The sequence below is a fragment of the Peromyscus eremicus genome, chromosome 12 (assembly GCF_949786415.1).
Source record: "Peromyscus eremicus chromosome 12, PerEre_H2_v1, whole genome shotgun sequence".
Taxonomy (NCBI): Eukaryota; Metazoa; Chordata; class Mammalia; order Rodentia; family Cricetidae; genus Peromyscus; species Peromyscus eremicus.
This window is the reverse complement of record NC_081428.1, coordinates 59999358-60016106: the sequence shown is the minus strand read 5'-3', so window position 1 is coordinate 60016106 and position 16749 is coordinate 59999358. Positions and strand designations below refer to the sequence as shown.

At 44.8% G+C, this 16749-nt stretch overlaps 1 protein-coding gene across 2 annotated transcripts in view; it reads right to left on the bottom strand.

Moving 5' to 3' along the window:
• Kalrn (kalirin RhoGEF kinase) overlaps positions 1-16749 on the bottom strand; it is a 604693-nt gene that overhangs the window by 266416 nt on the left and 321528 nt on the right. For both annotated transcript variants that reach the window (XM_059277711.1, XM_059277712.1), the window contains exons 13-14: positions 14578-14752; positions 4941-5136 (exon numbers count right to left, since the gene is read on the bottom strand). In XM_059277711.1, coding sequence (XP_059133694.1) covers positions 4941-5136; positions 14578-14752 — 371 coding nt within the window. The remainder of the gene's footprint in view (positions 1-4940; positions 5137-14577; positions 14753-16749) is intronic.

Below are 16749 nucleotides of genomic sequence, written 5' to 3'. Positions count from 1 at the left end.
AATGGTAACAGTCTAGGCTCTGTGCCCTCTCCCAAGCCTTGGTTTCCTCATCTATAAAATGGGAATCATAACTAATGACCGATGCAAGGACTAGCTACAGTATATATGGTATCTTGCATTTTGTCAGCTCCAAATACTCATTTTCCACTGCGTCCTTTTTCTTGAGGGAAATTAATGAGGATATAGTGCTAATTACTGATGGGACTGCTAGGTGGCTTATAAATATAAAATCTAATGACCGGCATTCATGTACTTGCTCAATGTATAGTGTGTTATAAACTATGGTGTTTTGAATGTTACTAGATTAATGCTTTCGCCATGGTTCACATTGGATTCACCTGGAGAACCATTGACAACCACCGTGTCCTGTAAACCCCACAGACCTAGACTCTCTGGCTGGCTGGAACTTGGCCATTAGATATTCATAAAGCTCGTGAGGAGTCTGACAACAATCAGGGTTCATAGCCACTAGACGGGATGACAGCGGCCACAGCCCAAGAAGCAGGATTCGCTCTATAACTCAGTTGTGGAGCACTCTGTGTTCAGCTAATAACAAGCGGCACTCTATTTTCCTTGGCGTCCAGGTCATGGTACCATCCTACTATTTTAATTTGTTTGTGGAGCTAGAACTGGACCCGGGACTGTGCATATGAGGCAAGCGTTCTGCCACTGGGTAACACTCTCAGCCTCCACCATCACTTCAGTTTTCTCAGGAAAAGAGACAACTCTGTTAGGGGCTTGATTCGGGCACCCCCGGCTATATTACCAGATCCAGAAGGTTCTCAGCTGTTTCTGTTCTTAAATATCTGTGCTTGCCTCACATAGGAAACATTTTCTCTCTTTTCTCCACCCCGACACTCATCTTTCTGTGCCTTTTTTTTTTTAAAGTCAGGTTTTTAGATCAGCATTGTTGACGCTGGCATTACCTTGGAACAGAAGTTTAAGGACAATCTCAACTCACTCTAGACCAATTGAGGATGACTCCCCAGGCGCTGAAGCCTGGAGACTGGCATTTTAAAAATGTTCCCTGGGCAATTCTCACCGTGTGGATCTGCCGTGAGGCACTGGCTTACATCAGGGTTCTCTTCCTTTCTGCTCAGCTCCAATAGCTCCCATCCCTGCTAGACCCAGAGTAGCTTTCATTCTGAAAAAGCACAGCCTTTGCAACCTCTTTCCATTGATAGCACAAATAAAAGGACTTGTGCTCTATTATTTTTGCCTTCACTTGCCCCACCCACACTGATGCTCACTCTTGTTTAATTTAGCAAATGTCATGACTGAGAATTTGCTATGTAGAAGGAAGGCATAACACTCTACTGGAGGCTGCTGTGTGGAAAGTCCTCACTCACATCGCTGAAGAAGCTACTGGAAACCAAGTAATCCCAACAGGATGCTCCGTGGGCTGGAATGCAAGCACAACACTGGATGCGTCAGACCTCACTGGATCTCTTCCACACGCTTGTATAACCTCACTGCATCCTCACTGTGACCCCAGGTCGTAGGTTATCTTTCCTCAGAGAAAGGCGAGGCTTTGGGGGAGATGGGGTGACATGTTCCAGGACACAGAGGTTGGAAGAATGCCTGGGATTCATCCCTGTATTTCCTCTCATATTTGTGTTCTTAGCCTGCATGCTCCAGGACGCTCTCCGAGCAAGCACAGTTAAAGCCCATACTTACATCAGACCCTGGCGGTGCAGGCATGGAATCCCTGATACTCAGGAGGCCGAGACAAGAGGATAGAGGGTTCAAGACCTGCCTGGGCTACACAGTGAGTTAAAGGACAGCCTGTGCAACTTAGTAAAAACTGGTCGCCAAATCAAAAGTTAAAACTAAAAGAGATAGAGGTAGAAGGCTTCCCTAGCAAGTGTGAGGCCTTGGGTTCAAGCCTCATGACCACCAACAGAGTGTTCAACTGCTGAGCTGTTATTCCCAGTAGGAACAGTAAACTCTAAACATTACTGACACAGACTCTAAGGATTGTTTTGTGTATATGTGTGTGTACCTGTACCGTGTGTGTACCTGTACTCTGTGTGTGTGTGTGTGTGTGTGTGTGTGTGTGTGTGTGTGTGTGTGTTTGGAGGCTGTAAGTTAACACTGAGTGTCTTCCTCTATCATCTTCCATCTTATTTCTTTGAGAAGGATCTCTTCCTTGAGCCCGGGCCTCACTGATTGGCTAGATTGACTAAAAAGTGAACTATGGGAACCATCTGCCTCCCTGCCCCTTTCAATGTTAGGATTACAGAAGTGCGCCACTGTGCCCTGGGATCCACACTCAGGTCCTCATGCTTCTGTGGCAAGCACTTTAACCACTGAGCCGTCTCTTTAACCCTCCACAAATCATTTTGCAAACTTAAAAACATGACGTAAAAAGGGAGCTTGATGCTTTCCACCACAAAAGCAATGTAGTCGTAAGTCACATAGCTCCTGTCTTGGGACAAAGGTCAAAAGTCACAGTTTGCTGGATACAGGGCCTGGGTAAAAATCACTATGACAGGAGGCTGATCCCGGCAAATGAGAACTGAAAGGAACTTGTAAACCAAGTCTATATGCGAGATTAAACAGAAGAGACTAAGATCTAATGAAGAAGAAAGAGGATGCCCCCAGCCAGGCTGCTCTTTGGGCAGCAGAACTGAACTTGCAATTTAGAAAGCGTGTTTTCCTAACAGCAGAAACTACTACCACCCAACCTGACAGACAGACAGAGCTGAGTGAGGAACGAATGTGAGCTGACTGGGATGGTGTTCCCGGACTGGGATGGTGTTCCCGTTCCCCTGATTCCTAAGGTGAATGGGGACTCACACCAAGCCTTTTGCTTTGGGTAGTGCTGTTGGGATACCGGAGGCTTCCGGAAAACCTGACTCAATGTTATGAATGTCACACCTGAAAATAAGCACATGCAAATTCTTTAGTTCCATGAACTACTAAAAATAACCAGGCCTAAGCCTTAGTTAATTTAGCAGAGAGGGAGAAAAGTCTTAATTTTGATCATTGTCCTTATTTTCTGGTGCAATTGTTTATTTTTACCTTTTCTCAAAATATAGTTCATTAAAACAAATAGATGACACAAAGTCATCGCTGCCTCAGACCTTTATCTCTGAATCCTGTATCGCATTCCTCAGCCATGTCCTGTTCTGGATCCACCACCACTCCCCACCCTTCCCCCAGGTCCAGTGTGACCCTGACCTCCTGCTGTATGCTCAGAGAAACACAGACCCTTCTCTGCAGAGAGGTGCAAAGACAGAGGGCGAGTCTTCCTAAAACCCATGGATTCATTTCCCTTAAGTCTCGCAGGCTCTGCCAGACTGAACAGCTAGTTGTGGTAGGCGGAGGGGAACAGCCAGTCTCAGTAGAGAGGGCGGAGGGGGCCAACCAAACCTCTTTCAACAAAGCTCCTATCTAGAACAGGATATTGTGCGAGTGGGTAGCCCATCTGCCTGGGGGTATTTTCACCCACTCAGCCCTCCTGGTTACGATGGATGCCAAGCACAGCCAACCTCCAGTCACAAGCAGTCCTCAGAGATTGCCAGCTCCCAGCAGCCTTTCTGGTACCTTGGGTATTTGGATCCTGGGATAGAAGTTAGCTTGCTGAAGGTCACATCAGTACACATAGCCATTTGAAGAACCATCCAGAAAGATGAAGGGCGAGCATCTGGGTTGCTCTGCCAGCCTCTCTTCCAGTTACTGGGTATCTCCAGGCTTCCATCCTAGCTGGATGGCCAGCTATAGAGAACATCCTAAAGGCAGCTGCAGAGCTAAACTAACCCCTGAGCACAGATGAAATTCTCAAGCATAGAAAAAGCATCAACACTGTTCCTTATGTTCCTTACTCACCCTTTCCTGATGAGGGCCTGAAAAGACACAGCTGAAATGTCAGACTACTACATCTCAAATTTCAACGAACATACAATCTACCTGGAGATTCTGTTAGCACGCAGATTCAGACATTCACAAACATCTGCACACGAGCCTGAGCACTGCCATTCTGAAGAGTCCCCAGGCAGATTGAAAGTGAGTAGCCCTTCTTAGTGGGCTGCACACTTAGAGTGACCTGTGTCTCACAGACAACTGCATCCTGCTTATGACATTGATGGAAATTCATGGAATGATTTTGCAAGTGAACAGAACTCACTGGGTTCTCCCCTCTCGGGTCCGAAGTGATGTTCATTTGAATGGCATACAATACTTACTTTTCAGACCGCCAAAATAAACACAATATTGTAAAGTTCAGTAGGACTTTCAGGTGTCCCCTGACAATCTCATTTTAATGTTCACATCGGCAGGCACGTGACCCAACTGTGCTTTAAAGAGGTGACAGCCTCAGTCCAACTGCTTCAGCCTGGATAGTAAGGAATGTGCCAACAGGCCATGGGTGGGGATGGGGAGGGGGCAGAGGACTGGGTTCTAGCACTACCCGGTTCTCAGAAAAGATGAGTGCTTTCTTTTGCTCGGTCTTCCTGGATTGCTTTGGTTCTCTCTCGTTCCAGAAAATGGAATCACATGTTTATTGCACACGTTTTGAATAAATCTTGAACAGAAAAAGCCATAAATAATGCCACATTTTCCTAAGAAGCTATAAAATTACACGATCCCCCATAAACTTCTATCAGCATCACTTAAACTCATCTACAGACCAGTGATTAAAAACAACAACAAAACTCGAGAATTCTGGGAAGTCTAAGCCAGCGATCAGGGGACCACCTACAAGTTAGCAGAAGGAGCAAGGACTACTGCATCAGTGGGCGAGTGGTGTAGGAGCTCACTACTCACAGCAGCACAACTCTCCAGGCTCAAACCACTCTTGGTTTGCTTCTAAACTATCACTTTTTAAAAAACGTGCACTAATTTCCATCACTGATTCTTCCACTCTCTCCTGAGTCCCCAGAGACTCTATCTAGTCTTATCTTTCCACAGCCTAAACTTGACAGCCTTACACCACATACCTGAGGCTTGCACCTCCATGATATACTGGTGCAGGTCCTGGCCCTGCTGGATGACCTCAAAGGTCATGTTGTTCATGGCAAGCTTCCGTTCCGTGTGGCGCTGTAGCCTTTGCTCTGCCAGGGTCAGATCCTCTGTGTTGAAGTCATTCATCTGCCGGAGCAAGTCCTCATTCCAGGCATCCAGCTCTGCTGTCACCTGGGAGAAGCACCATCAGCATCAATCCAGGGCTTGCTGGGTCCACAAGAGGCTGCTAGATTGCCGCTTGTGGCTGAAAGCCTTATCAACGAACCCACCCAAATGTTTTCGCAGGGTTCAATGTCTATTGAATGTCAATGCAGCAGCAATGAATGGCTGTAAGCATTTGTGCACTGAATTACGGTTTCTAAAGTTTTGGCATAGTCATCTCATTGTGACCCTCAAAATGACCCAATGAGGCAGGCAGTATGGCAATGACCAGGTCTGCCTTCTATAAGAGGAAACTTGACTCCCTCAGAGAGATGGAGTAGTGTGGCTGAAGTTTGCCTTGATAGGGACACAGTAGCTCAGTTCTCCCATCTGCAAAGACCTTATCAGTTATCTCACAACTGTTATATAAAAATATTTCATAGTTGAAGAATGCTTCAGAGCTAAGTAGTTAGTGTACTCCAGAAGGCAAAATTGGGGGATAGCGAAGCCTGGGGAATGGTTCAAGGTGTCATCATCAGTTAAAGGGCTAGTGAATATTAAAGCCCAGCCTTCCCTGCTGGTTCCTGTGTTCTACTGTGCTAGATTCTCTCTCTTCATTACAAAGGCTGATAACTGAAAAGTGTGACCTAACCAAGTGTACATGTAAAACATGCTTCTAGAACTATGGTTCTCAACCTGTGGGTCCCAACCCCTTTGGGGGCATTGAATGACTCTTTCACAGGAGCCACCTAAGACCATTAGAAAACACAGATATTTACATTATGATTCACACCAGTAGCAAAATTACAGTCACGAAGCAGCGATGAAAATAATTTTATGGCTGGAATCACCACAACGCGAGGAACTGTATTAAAGGGTCACAGCATTAGGAAGCTGGGAACCACTGTTCTAGAAAAATCAAGCCAATTATAATCTACTGAAAGCAGTAATGATACTAATGAAGCCTGGAGCATGTAATAAATAAAAGCCTTGCCCTGCTGTGGATTAACTAGTTGTTCATGCTCTACCCCTTAACTCAAGTGATCGCACCTAATCTGCTTTCAGTTCTCTGCTAACAAAGGCCATGTCCTCCACGCCCTTTGCACTTTCTGCAATGAACCATACAGAAGGACTTCCAAAGCACTGGATTACATTATTCCATGAATCAAGGTTTCCATGCTGTCTTCTTGTGTCACACCCACAGCCAGTGAAGGCGACAGCAGGTGCGTGGCCATCTTTTCCGAGGAGTGGAAATGAAAGTCTCTCTGGGTCATACATTTGCAGCATGACCCAGTCACCTAAGCACATGTCCTGGAGCTCCAGTTTAGTGGTTTTTATTATACCGGGTCTCATCCCAGCTGACAGGTAGCATCATTTTTCTAGTGCCCAAAGACAAGTTGTTCTAAAGGCACCAGAGGGCACCAGGAAGTAGAAGTCAGCTGGAAGCAAAAGCAGTGCGGCTATATCCCAAGCCATGGCCATGCAGACTGGGTCGGGACAGCAAAGCAGTCCTCTGCAAGGGGCTGCTTGTCTGGGCCACAGGATTCCATTTGTTGTCTAACGGTAAGAACCTTCTTCTAGGAAAACGGAAACCGATAAAAGCACAGTAGCTGTCTTTGAAGTGGAGATGCAGGAACTGAAGAGTTCCTCCCTTCCTGCTCTGGGTTCCCACCTCATGCCCCAGATCTTTTCAGGTCAACTCAGGGAACTGCTGAGCTCTGCAGGAAAACCCAGTACCTATCTTTTGTGGAGGAGACCTGGAAACCAGCGGGTTAGTAGGCAAAACAGATTCCTGTTGGACCCTTGTCTTTGAGGGACACTTCACTTTCTAACTCCAGATAGCGGTTAAATGGAGAATAAGAGATAAATACCTCGTTTTAAAATTTATAAGAGAATTTATAGAATGGACATGCTGTTATAAAAGAGGCATGTAAGTAGGCTTTTTCTTCCTGTATTTTAAAATATTAGAGTATAATTCACATGAAATGTGCATACTTTGAGCACTCAGTTCTGAGTTTTGACAGTTTCATACATCTGGGTGGATAATCATCACTCAAAGCAAAAACACAGACCCATCACCCCATGGAGCTATTTTTGACCTCTTCCAATCAGTTCTGCCCTCCTTGCACAAGGAAGCATGTTCAGATTTCTGCCAGGTCCGGTTCTGCCTATTCTTGGACTTGCTATGACTGAAGTCATAGAGTATAGACTTTTCTGTCTGGCCTCGTGTTCAGCATGCTGCATTACGGACAACAGTGTTACGTCAGCCCTTCATTCCTTGCTGTAAATGAATGGGGTCCATTGTCCAGATGGTTCACAACTTACTCATCCCCTCTCCTGCTGACCAGTGTGTGGCTATTAGGAATAAGGCGGATGTGAGAATTCTCACTGTTCTTTCTGTGGGCATAGCTTTTCACTGCTTTTGAGTGGAACAGGTTCATGTTTCTAAGCAACTGGCAGAGCTCTTCAGGGGGATTATAACATTTGATGGCCCCAGTAACAATGAATGGAAGTTCCAGTTGCTCTGTACCCTTACCATCTCCTCTCACTACCGTCTATTTAATTTTAATGATATTACTGCATGGGAAGTGACAGTTCATTGCCATTTGAGAGTGGGTCTACCTCATGGCTATAGATGTAGATAACATTTTTATATGCTTTGCTGACCATTTGCATATCTACCTTTATAAAGTGTTTTTTGCTGTCAGTGTTTGGTTTTTGAGACAGAATGTTGTCGTGTAGCCAAGGCTGGCCTTACACACAAAATCATCCACCTCAGACCAAGTGCCGGGATTACAGAAGTATGACCACCACATCCAGCTGACAGATTGTCTTCTGATTATATATCTGTAAGTCTTCATGAGATAATGTACTGAAATAGTCAAAACCATAATTTCAGGTCCCATCCTTGCCTGGAAATATAGGGAACTAGAGTAAAACTAAAACCATGGCATAGAAGGAGGGGCTGGGCCTATCTTTATTCCAACTTTAGCTCGTGCTTTGTTTCTATACAAGTGACCCTACAAAGAACATTCCAGATGGGTCCTAAGGCCAGGAATCTCTGCACAAGCTGGTGGTGGGGTCAGGAGACCGCTTGAGGTTGGAGGAAGCAGCTCAGAGGGCCGGGCCCATGGGACTAAAGCAAAAGTGAAGTCTGTCTAGTCACCTGTGTTCAGATTTACTCTCTGCCTCCTCTCCTCCCTGCTCCCCCCTTGCCTATCGACAAAGGTAGGCTGAAGCTGATGCCTTTGAACAGCTGACTCCCGAGGCTCTCGCTCTGCCCCACTGCTCTTCAACTGGAGGCTGATTCTTTTCTTTTCCTAGCTTCCTGAGACACAGTCAGCTAGAGCCCCCAGTGAGTCTGACCTGTATGCACTCAACATTTCCTGGGGATGAAGTTAGTGTCTTTCCTGAGTATTTTATGTCCTCAAGGAACATCCTTTTATTGGGTTCCTTTCCACTTTTTCTAGGGTCCAAGGTTGGCATCCATCAGGGGCTCCTTTTGTTCTTCTGCTTCTAACTTGCACCTTACCTTACTGCTAACGAGCAAAGCCGGTTTTCCAGCTGTACCTTTTGCTCTTCTGTGGAGAATCGGCTGGTTTACTGAGGATCCTGAGCGTGAGTTCAGCCCCACCATCACCTGGGTACCACAGTTCTGAAACGTCTTTGTCAGACTCCCAGTCTGCTCAAGTCCTGATCACTCTTCAGAATACACCCTCCCCCTCAAGAGCTTCACAATCTGCCAGGCCCAGAGGCTCACCCCAAAACATGGGGGGGATGGAGGTGGGAGTGGGGGTGCATCTGCTCCCACAGAGACAAGACTGTGAGATGTAGAGCCTGCACTGGAAATGAACTTGGTGATTTAACTGTATTTGGAGAGGATTTGGTCAAGCTTGACGCAGAGCCTGAACCAAACAGAAAAGAGACAGAAGGCTCCCAGGTGCACTCAGCTTTCAGATGGCCTATTTGGTTCTTTTCTTCCACTCAATTAGCTCCCAGACTGCTCAGGGACCCCAGTGGCTCTGGGGCCTCTGTCTTCCTCACTCTCTTGATTCAGAGTTTTAGAATATGATGACTAAATCCAGTGTGGGGCTGAAGAATGAGGCCTTTCTCAAGGGACCCAAAGAATGATGACCTCTTTGAGAGATATTTTGAAAAGAATATTGTTCTAACAATGATCTGTTCTAGCGATACCAAGGAGAGAATTAGATAAATAGCCAGAACTTCATTTTTTTTTTTTAGAGAAGATAAAAAGTGAGAAAAGAAGCCCAAGACTTTGTGACCAAAACAGATTCACCAAAATCAATATTGTGCTGCTAAGCAACTGATGGACAGAAGTTGTAATCATCTTGGGCTCTGTTCTCAGACGGCTCCTCCCATTCCTGGTCTTCCTAGGTATTTAGGTTTGGAGAACTGGTTAGCCCTCTTCCCCAAGTATTTTATTCTGTACCTGTCTAAATAAAAATTCATCTTCCTCTTTTTTCTCCCCCCTTTCTTTACTCCTTTTCTTAAAAAAAAATCACAAATCAATATGGTGGTTTGAATGAGAATGGCCCCCACAGGTTCATATATTTGAATGCTTGGTTCTCAGTTTGTGGCACTGTTTGGGAAGGATTGGGAGGTGTGGCCTTGTTGAAGGAGGTGCATCACTGGGGGTCGGCTTTGAGGCTTCCAAAAGCCTTCCAGGCCATTCTCAGTTATCTCTCTCTGTCTCCTGCTTGTGAATTAGGATACAAGTTCTCAGCTACTGCTCTAGTGCTCTAGTGCCCTGCCTATCATTGTGCGCCCCACTCTGATGGTCATGGACTCACCCTCTGAAGCTATATTACTCTTTCTTCTACAAGTTGCGTTGGTCATGGTGTCTTAGCACAGCAATAGAAAAGTAACTAAGAAAATCAGGGTTTTGTTTTGTTGTTTTGTTTTTAACTTGACCTTTTAAAATCAATATGATCTTTGACTGGGTCAATAAACTGTGGCCTTGTGTAAATACTAGGCCAGATTTGCCACTGTACACTTATCTTTTTAAAGTAGGGTATTTTGTGGGCCAATGGAAAATACTTAGTTTTCAATTTTCACATTTTTTTTAAGAAGTGTCAAGTATTTTTCCCAAGGTATTCTTCCAACATATGTTGGTCACTCATCCTGTACCTGGCAGAGCTTGAGGGCTGGGCATTCTTTTATCCTGGGCAGGCCACATTCCTAGCTGTACAGTTTGTGTCTGTCCTGTATTACTGCCTTCTTTACCAGGACACAAAGGTACACAGCACTGAACCTTGATGAGATTATCTGAGCTCCAGACCTGCCAATTCCAGAAGGACCTGAAAACATACATCAAGGATCTCTGATAACCTACCAAAAATGGTGGCTTTGCAGAAGCTGTATGAATGAATGAATACTAATGAGGTTTAAAAAATTTTTATTTTCATTTATTCTTTTAAAGGGAGATGTTAGGGGAACCTCCAGATGATTCTGATATGAGCCTAACAAAAACTTTAGAAGCAACTATTAAATAAATGTTTTGAAGGAGGCAGACCTACTTCACTTTATTCATTATGTGACTCCTTCTCAAAAGTATGCTTAGAATATGCTACTAAGAAGAAAAATTGAAAAGAGCTCCTCAAATAGATCTTGTTTTGTTTTTTGGGGGGTAGTCAGTATTCAATTCTTTGTGGTCTCACAGTGTAACAAAGTAAGAAAAGGTGATGAAGCTGGACAAGGCAATGAGGCGCTTTCTTAGATGGTCACGGCCCACTGTGGCTGTGGAGGCTTATGGCTGTGTCCCTGGAATGGTGTGCCCACTGAACACCCCTGAGTCCTGATGACTGGGGCTAACATTTCAAACATCTACAACCTTGATAGTGACACTCAGATTAAAGTCTATCTATTTTTGTAAGTTGTAGGGCTCTGCAAACAAGAAAAAAAAAGCAAAGAAAGAAGGAAAAGAAAGGGAAAGAATGGGAGGGAAGCTATCATTTGAGTTAGAAAAAAAGGCCTGTATATTAAAGCACATACCTCAAGGGAGAGAAATGGCAATACAAAGCTAGATAAGTCAGGGCACCAAGTCACTGGAAAGCCCCTGACTTCCACGATGTACTGGGAGACGCCAGTTTTAGACAGGACACATATTCATTATGGGCAAGTGAACAGGGCATGGCTAGTTAGAGTCCCTTTATCAGAGGACAGTGAAGAGCAGGGACCCCAGAGGCCAGGCCTTTCTAGAACGGACTTGGAATGTGTCTCACACAGAAGAGAAATCTATGGGTTTTCAGACACAGGGGAGATCCAGGATGGACATATTCAAATATTTTTCAAGAATATGAAATGAAACAGCTTTTTTTTTCTTATTTTTTCATTTTCTAGTTTTCCCAGGAGGCAGGGAAGAATAAAAGTAAAAGAGGTCAGAGATTTTGATTCCTTAAAATAATGAAATCCTGTTTTGTCTTCCTGCTCCTCAACCCTCTTTTTTTGGCTCTGGAGATATTCTAGCTGAGATTGGAAGACATCCTCCAGGGATGCCAAATTCTGGCCACTAACCAGCCTTCTCATTGGGTGTAATCTCATGAAAAACAAATCTTTGGTTGCAGCCCAGCTGGGTCAGGTGTTGCCTATTCTGTGTCCCACACTCTGTGCCTCCCTGTCATAGAATTAGCATGCTGATGATTCTGCCCATGCGTTTCTCCCAACCTGCCCCCCAAATGTTCCAATAAATGTTCACTGAGCTGAATTTATATACAGGAGAACAGCCAAGAGAGCAATCACTCTCTACCTAAGACACTAATGTCTACATGTACAGTCAGCCGAGAAGTCAAGGTTACCAGTAAGGTACAACCAGCTTTCCCTTCTCCGGGAAGAAGCTTCTTCTGGTAATGAAAAGCCTTCCCAGGTACTGCCTGGTCCCCACTCATCCTCATACAAACCTTAGAGTTGACTGTTCTGGTCCTTCCTTGGGTTAATATTTCACTTAACTTTCAAGTGCATTAAGCAAACTTTGCAATTATAGACTGAGAGGTATTTGTAAAGACTATCTGTGGTCCATATTTTCATAAATTTACATACTCAGAGTCTATTTTCTTGGTGTCATTTTGAGTGCTCTACCAATGTGTGCATGCTTACCTCAAGGAACACCACAGGTTAGTCTGATTAGAGGACAAGTCTCCCTGTATAAATATGCATCTACACACATTATCTGCACACATATTTTATCAGGCCAGTGAGAACTCTGTGACATTTCCCCACAGCCTCACTAGCAGATTGGTGTACATCTCGCTCTGATCATGAGGCAGATGGCTTTGTGTGGAACAGAGCAGGAGAGCGTTCCTTAGAGAAAGCAGCAGCCACAGTCAACCCCGAGAGGCTGCCCATGGTTCAACTGTTCATTGTTGTCAGAAGACTTCAAGTTATTGCTCTTTTCATGTCCCAATTAAATGGATTTATTGATTATTTAGTTTACACTAAACCAACCCTGCATGAAGACACATGGCTTAGCAGATTTCCTGCAAAGAAAATACTGTTTGGAGATAATCCAAATCACGAAAGCAAAACAGCTCTGAACTTTCGGTCAGCTACATTATGGGCTAAAGAGACAATGGTAATCAAATCAGATCTGTTAAACAAGCAAAAAATAATTGGAAACTATCAGAAGACTATTTGAAATCTGAAATCACAGTACTTCATGAAAAGTTAAGTGTCAAAATCCAAAGGTACTACGGAATTTTGGGATTACTAGCCAATTACAAAACATTTTTATAATTAAAAACTTGTGTGTGTGTGTGTGTGTGTGTGTGTGTGTGTGTGTGTGTGTGTGTGTGTAAGGGGCTCTATACCTTCAAAAATATTTTATTGAAATTGTGAATGATCAAAAAAATTGAGACCACTGGCTTATTCCTACTTCTAAACATATTTATTTCTGATTATTCTAGTTGTAGAAAACTTAGAAATGCAAGAAAACATCTAAGATAAAATAATTACCCAAGTCCTTGCCACCACAAAATATACATTATTAGTCCTTGTCTTCAGCTCTCTTCTGTCATGATGAATTCTTATGAATGCCTTCCACTGAGGGAGGCTGAGCCTATAGGACTTTATAGGACATCATGTTGCACCCTGGGCCTCTGTCTACCATCCAAGACAAAAAGCCCAAGAAGGCATGTTAGGAATGCAGCCACATCCTGGTACTGAGCCTAGCAAATTTGGGATTAGTTTTGCTTCCAATGGTGGGCACATTGTGATCTCATTCTAGGTGATAATGTGAAAGCCACACATGCCATCACTACTGAGCAGAAAGAGACTGGGCAGTGACTTGTGCTTTCTTAATGTTTAAGTTAATTAGCGCATCTCGGCCATCAGTGATATGCCTGAGGAGCCATCCTTAGATCCCCTAGATGTCAGGGTAGTGGGCCTGCTCCTCTTCCAGGAATCCCTAGAAACTTGGACTGTGTCCACCAAATGCCTTTCTTTAGGAACAAAACCAGAGCTGCACTGTCCTGGCTTATGTCAGCTCTGACGTGGCTCTAGAAACCACCCTCAGTTTCACACTCCGAAGTTTCTCTAGGAGTGTGTTCTTCATCCCCACATTGAGGCACAGTTGGCATCTGAAACAATCTCATCACCCTTAAAAATAACTTCTGACAACGTGACTCGAGGCAGAACTTCCCGTAGGTCTGGCAGGATTTCCATTTCTATCTAGGATTAGATAGAATCCAGACCGTCCAGCTTTCTACCTCCTCCTGGGTAGCGACAAGACCCTTTGAAACCTGACATCATATTCCATATCAACAGATGCAAAACCAAAGCACTATTTTTACCTCCTTCATTTTATCAGCCCCTCACACTATATTCCCACCGCATATCAAGCGTTCCAAGGTACTGTCCCGGAAAGGGTATCTTGTATGTAGATTAGCTAAAGAATACAGATTCTGTAAATTAAATAAAAACTCCTCTACCAACATTTAAGTAGATCCTAACTTTCATGTATTTCTTTAAAAGGCCATTCTCTGCATATGCTTTGGGTGTCTTTCCTCTTGGAGCTCCTGACTTCATGGCTGCCGTGGAGCTTCCCCTAATGCCTGGCCTGGGTGCATCAGCTATGGCGGCTGCCTAACTTTAAAACCTCCACTCATGGACCCACGGAGCTCGGTGACTCTCGTTTAAGTGTCCTACATCCAACTGTGCAGTCTTTTAGGAACCAAGCAAGTATGTAACGAATGGTGACGAAAGCTATCCAGTGAAGTGATCTACAGACAGGAAGTGAGCAGAAGGGCCCTGCTTAGCAGTCAGGAGGAAGAAAATAGATACTCGTGGAACGCGAATTCTGTGAGTTCTGAAGTTGCGTCTAATACATGATCCCTCTGATTCCTTCATGCTACCCCTCTGCGGTTGCAGCAGTGGCCTCGGCCAGGAAATGTTTACCTTGGTACATTCATCATGCCCCCTCTCCTCCCTTCCCAAGTCTTCTCTCCCGCTTCCCCATACCTCAATGGTGTACTGCTCAAAGATGCGCAGCTGCAGGAAGATATCCAGCTTGATCTTCCGCTCATGGAACAACTCTTCCATCTGCACCTGAGCATCGTCCAGCTGCTGTAGGACAGATTCGATATGGCTGATGGAGCTAGTGTGCGGCGTCTTGTTGTTGGAGACAGCCGAGTCCCTGTGGCAGAGCAGGGAAAAAGAGAGGGAGGGGCCTTGCTATGTTAAAAGTGATGGAGGAGCAGGGTGGTTTTCCTCACCTGGGCAAAGGGGATGCAAATCAGGTTAGTCTTTTAACAAACTATCAAACTACCGCTGTGACCTGATGCCATCTTCTTAGTAGGAGAACCAGAGATGAATGAATTCACCCTCGTTGCTATTCATATCTTTATTTCCAAGACTTGCTGCTCTCCTATCCTCAAAGGGATAGGAGGAAATAAGCTAAGAGACAGGTCATAAAATATCAGAGAAATAGAATGGTTTCATACACATGTGTAGTCTAAGAAACAGTTTTAACACACACACACACACACACACACACACACACACACACACACACACCAGAACACATAAAGGTAGACAAAGGAATTTGAAAAGCAAAACCCAAAACCTTCCTATTTCTACCTCACAGGACCATTAAAATAAAATGACATCATGGATACCAAAATTATCTGCCTACTTCACAACGCTGTGCTTACACTGTGGGCTGGTGTTCTGAAACAGACTTCAAGCTATAGTTAGGAAAGCATAGGATCTGGAGTCTGTAAACATGGTTTAGGTTCCTGCTCTGACATATCTAGGCTGGTGGCCCTGGAAAATCATCAACCTGAGCCCCAGCTACCTCTTTTGTCAAATGGACTTTGTCTCTCCCTCCTCACCCCACGTTTTCGCTGTGAAATAGGCAGTTGTGTGAACTGTGGCCAGGAACATGCTAGGAGTCATGATTAACCTTGAAAGGGCACAAGGAAGTGTCAAGGGTTTCCTAGGGCATAGCCAGCCTGGGAGGTAAGGCTAGATCACATGGGCTGGGACACCAGACAAGTGTTTCAGAGAGGATGGATTTTGATTTGGCAGAAGGGAGGGGACTGTTCCCTGAGCAGTCCCTACAAAAGAAGTAGGGATAAGAAACACATTGCAGCGTGGAACCAAGTTACAAAGAGACGGACTTGTTTAGGGAAATGACTTCGGAGGCGGCGAGACCACCAAAGAGATACTTACAGGAAAGCTATGGAGCTTAAGGAACTTAAATTCTGTAGAACCTGGAAGAAGCCATCACTTTAAAATGTGAAATAAACCTACGTACTGGTTACCTTGGAACACCTTGGTTTCTTATGTAACTTAGGAGGTCAATGGGTGAAGGAGAAAGCCTTCATGTAAAATCCTCTCCTTAGCAGGTCCTGAAGGCCCTGTACTTTCAGCTTGGGCTTGTCTCAGAAGCGACAGGGCCTGAGCACACACTATCTGTTCCTGAAGATAATAAGGGCTCTTATTATGTCAGGTAGCTCCTCGCCCTACCTCCTGCTCTTGGTGCACGAGAGCAGGAAATGGGCACAGTTTCTGTCTCCACTATTGTATAACTACTCCAATCACAAAAAGAACTCGAGGTGTGGTTAATAACGTTCATTATGTGTTTGCTGAATGTTTAGCTATTGGGAGGATCCGGCTGTTCTCTCAGATCACTCCCTCATACTGTGTCCAGAAAAAAGATAATGACTTCTACCCTGCTGTACAGCAACTGTGCAGTGTCACACTAGGAATCACAGAGATGATCTGCAGCCGCCTCAGAATTCTAAGGAAGCGTGTCAGAAACACCAAAGACACAGAGGAGGCGTGTTTCCAAGACACAATGACAGACCTTGCCTGTGTCCTCTAAGCTCCACTCACTTCCTACTCTTTGAAAGTCTCCGATGTCAGGGAGGGAAGTACAGGATAGAGTCAGGCCAGGGGACAAATGGATGTTACTAGGCTAGGCTAGAGTCAGGCCAGTGAATACATGTGGACGTCACTGGTGGTCTTAGACACGTACATATGGTAATTGCTAGAAATCCATCAACTTAAACATTATGGAGCCGTCACCACTCACATCATGGCTTCTACCACCCCTGAGCAGCCGTAAGCCCTTGGGCACTGAGCAAGACCAGCAGTTGTGAGGAGCATGTGGTTTCTGCAGGGCCAGCC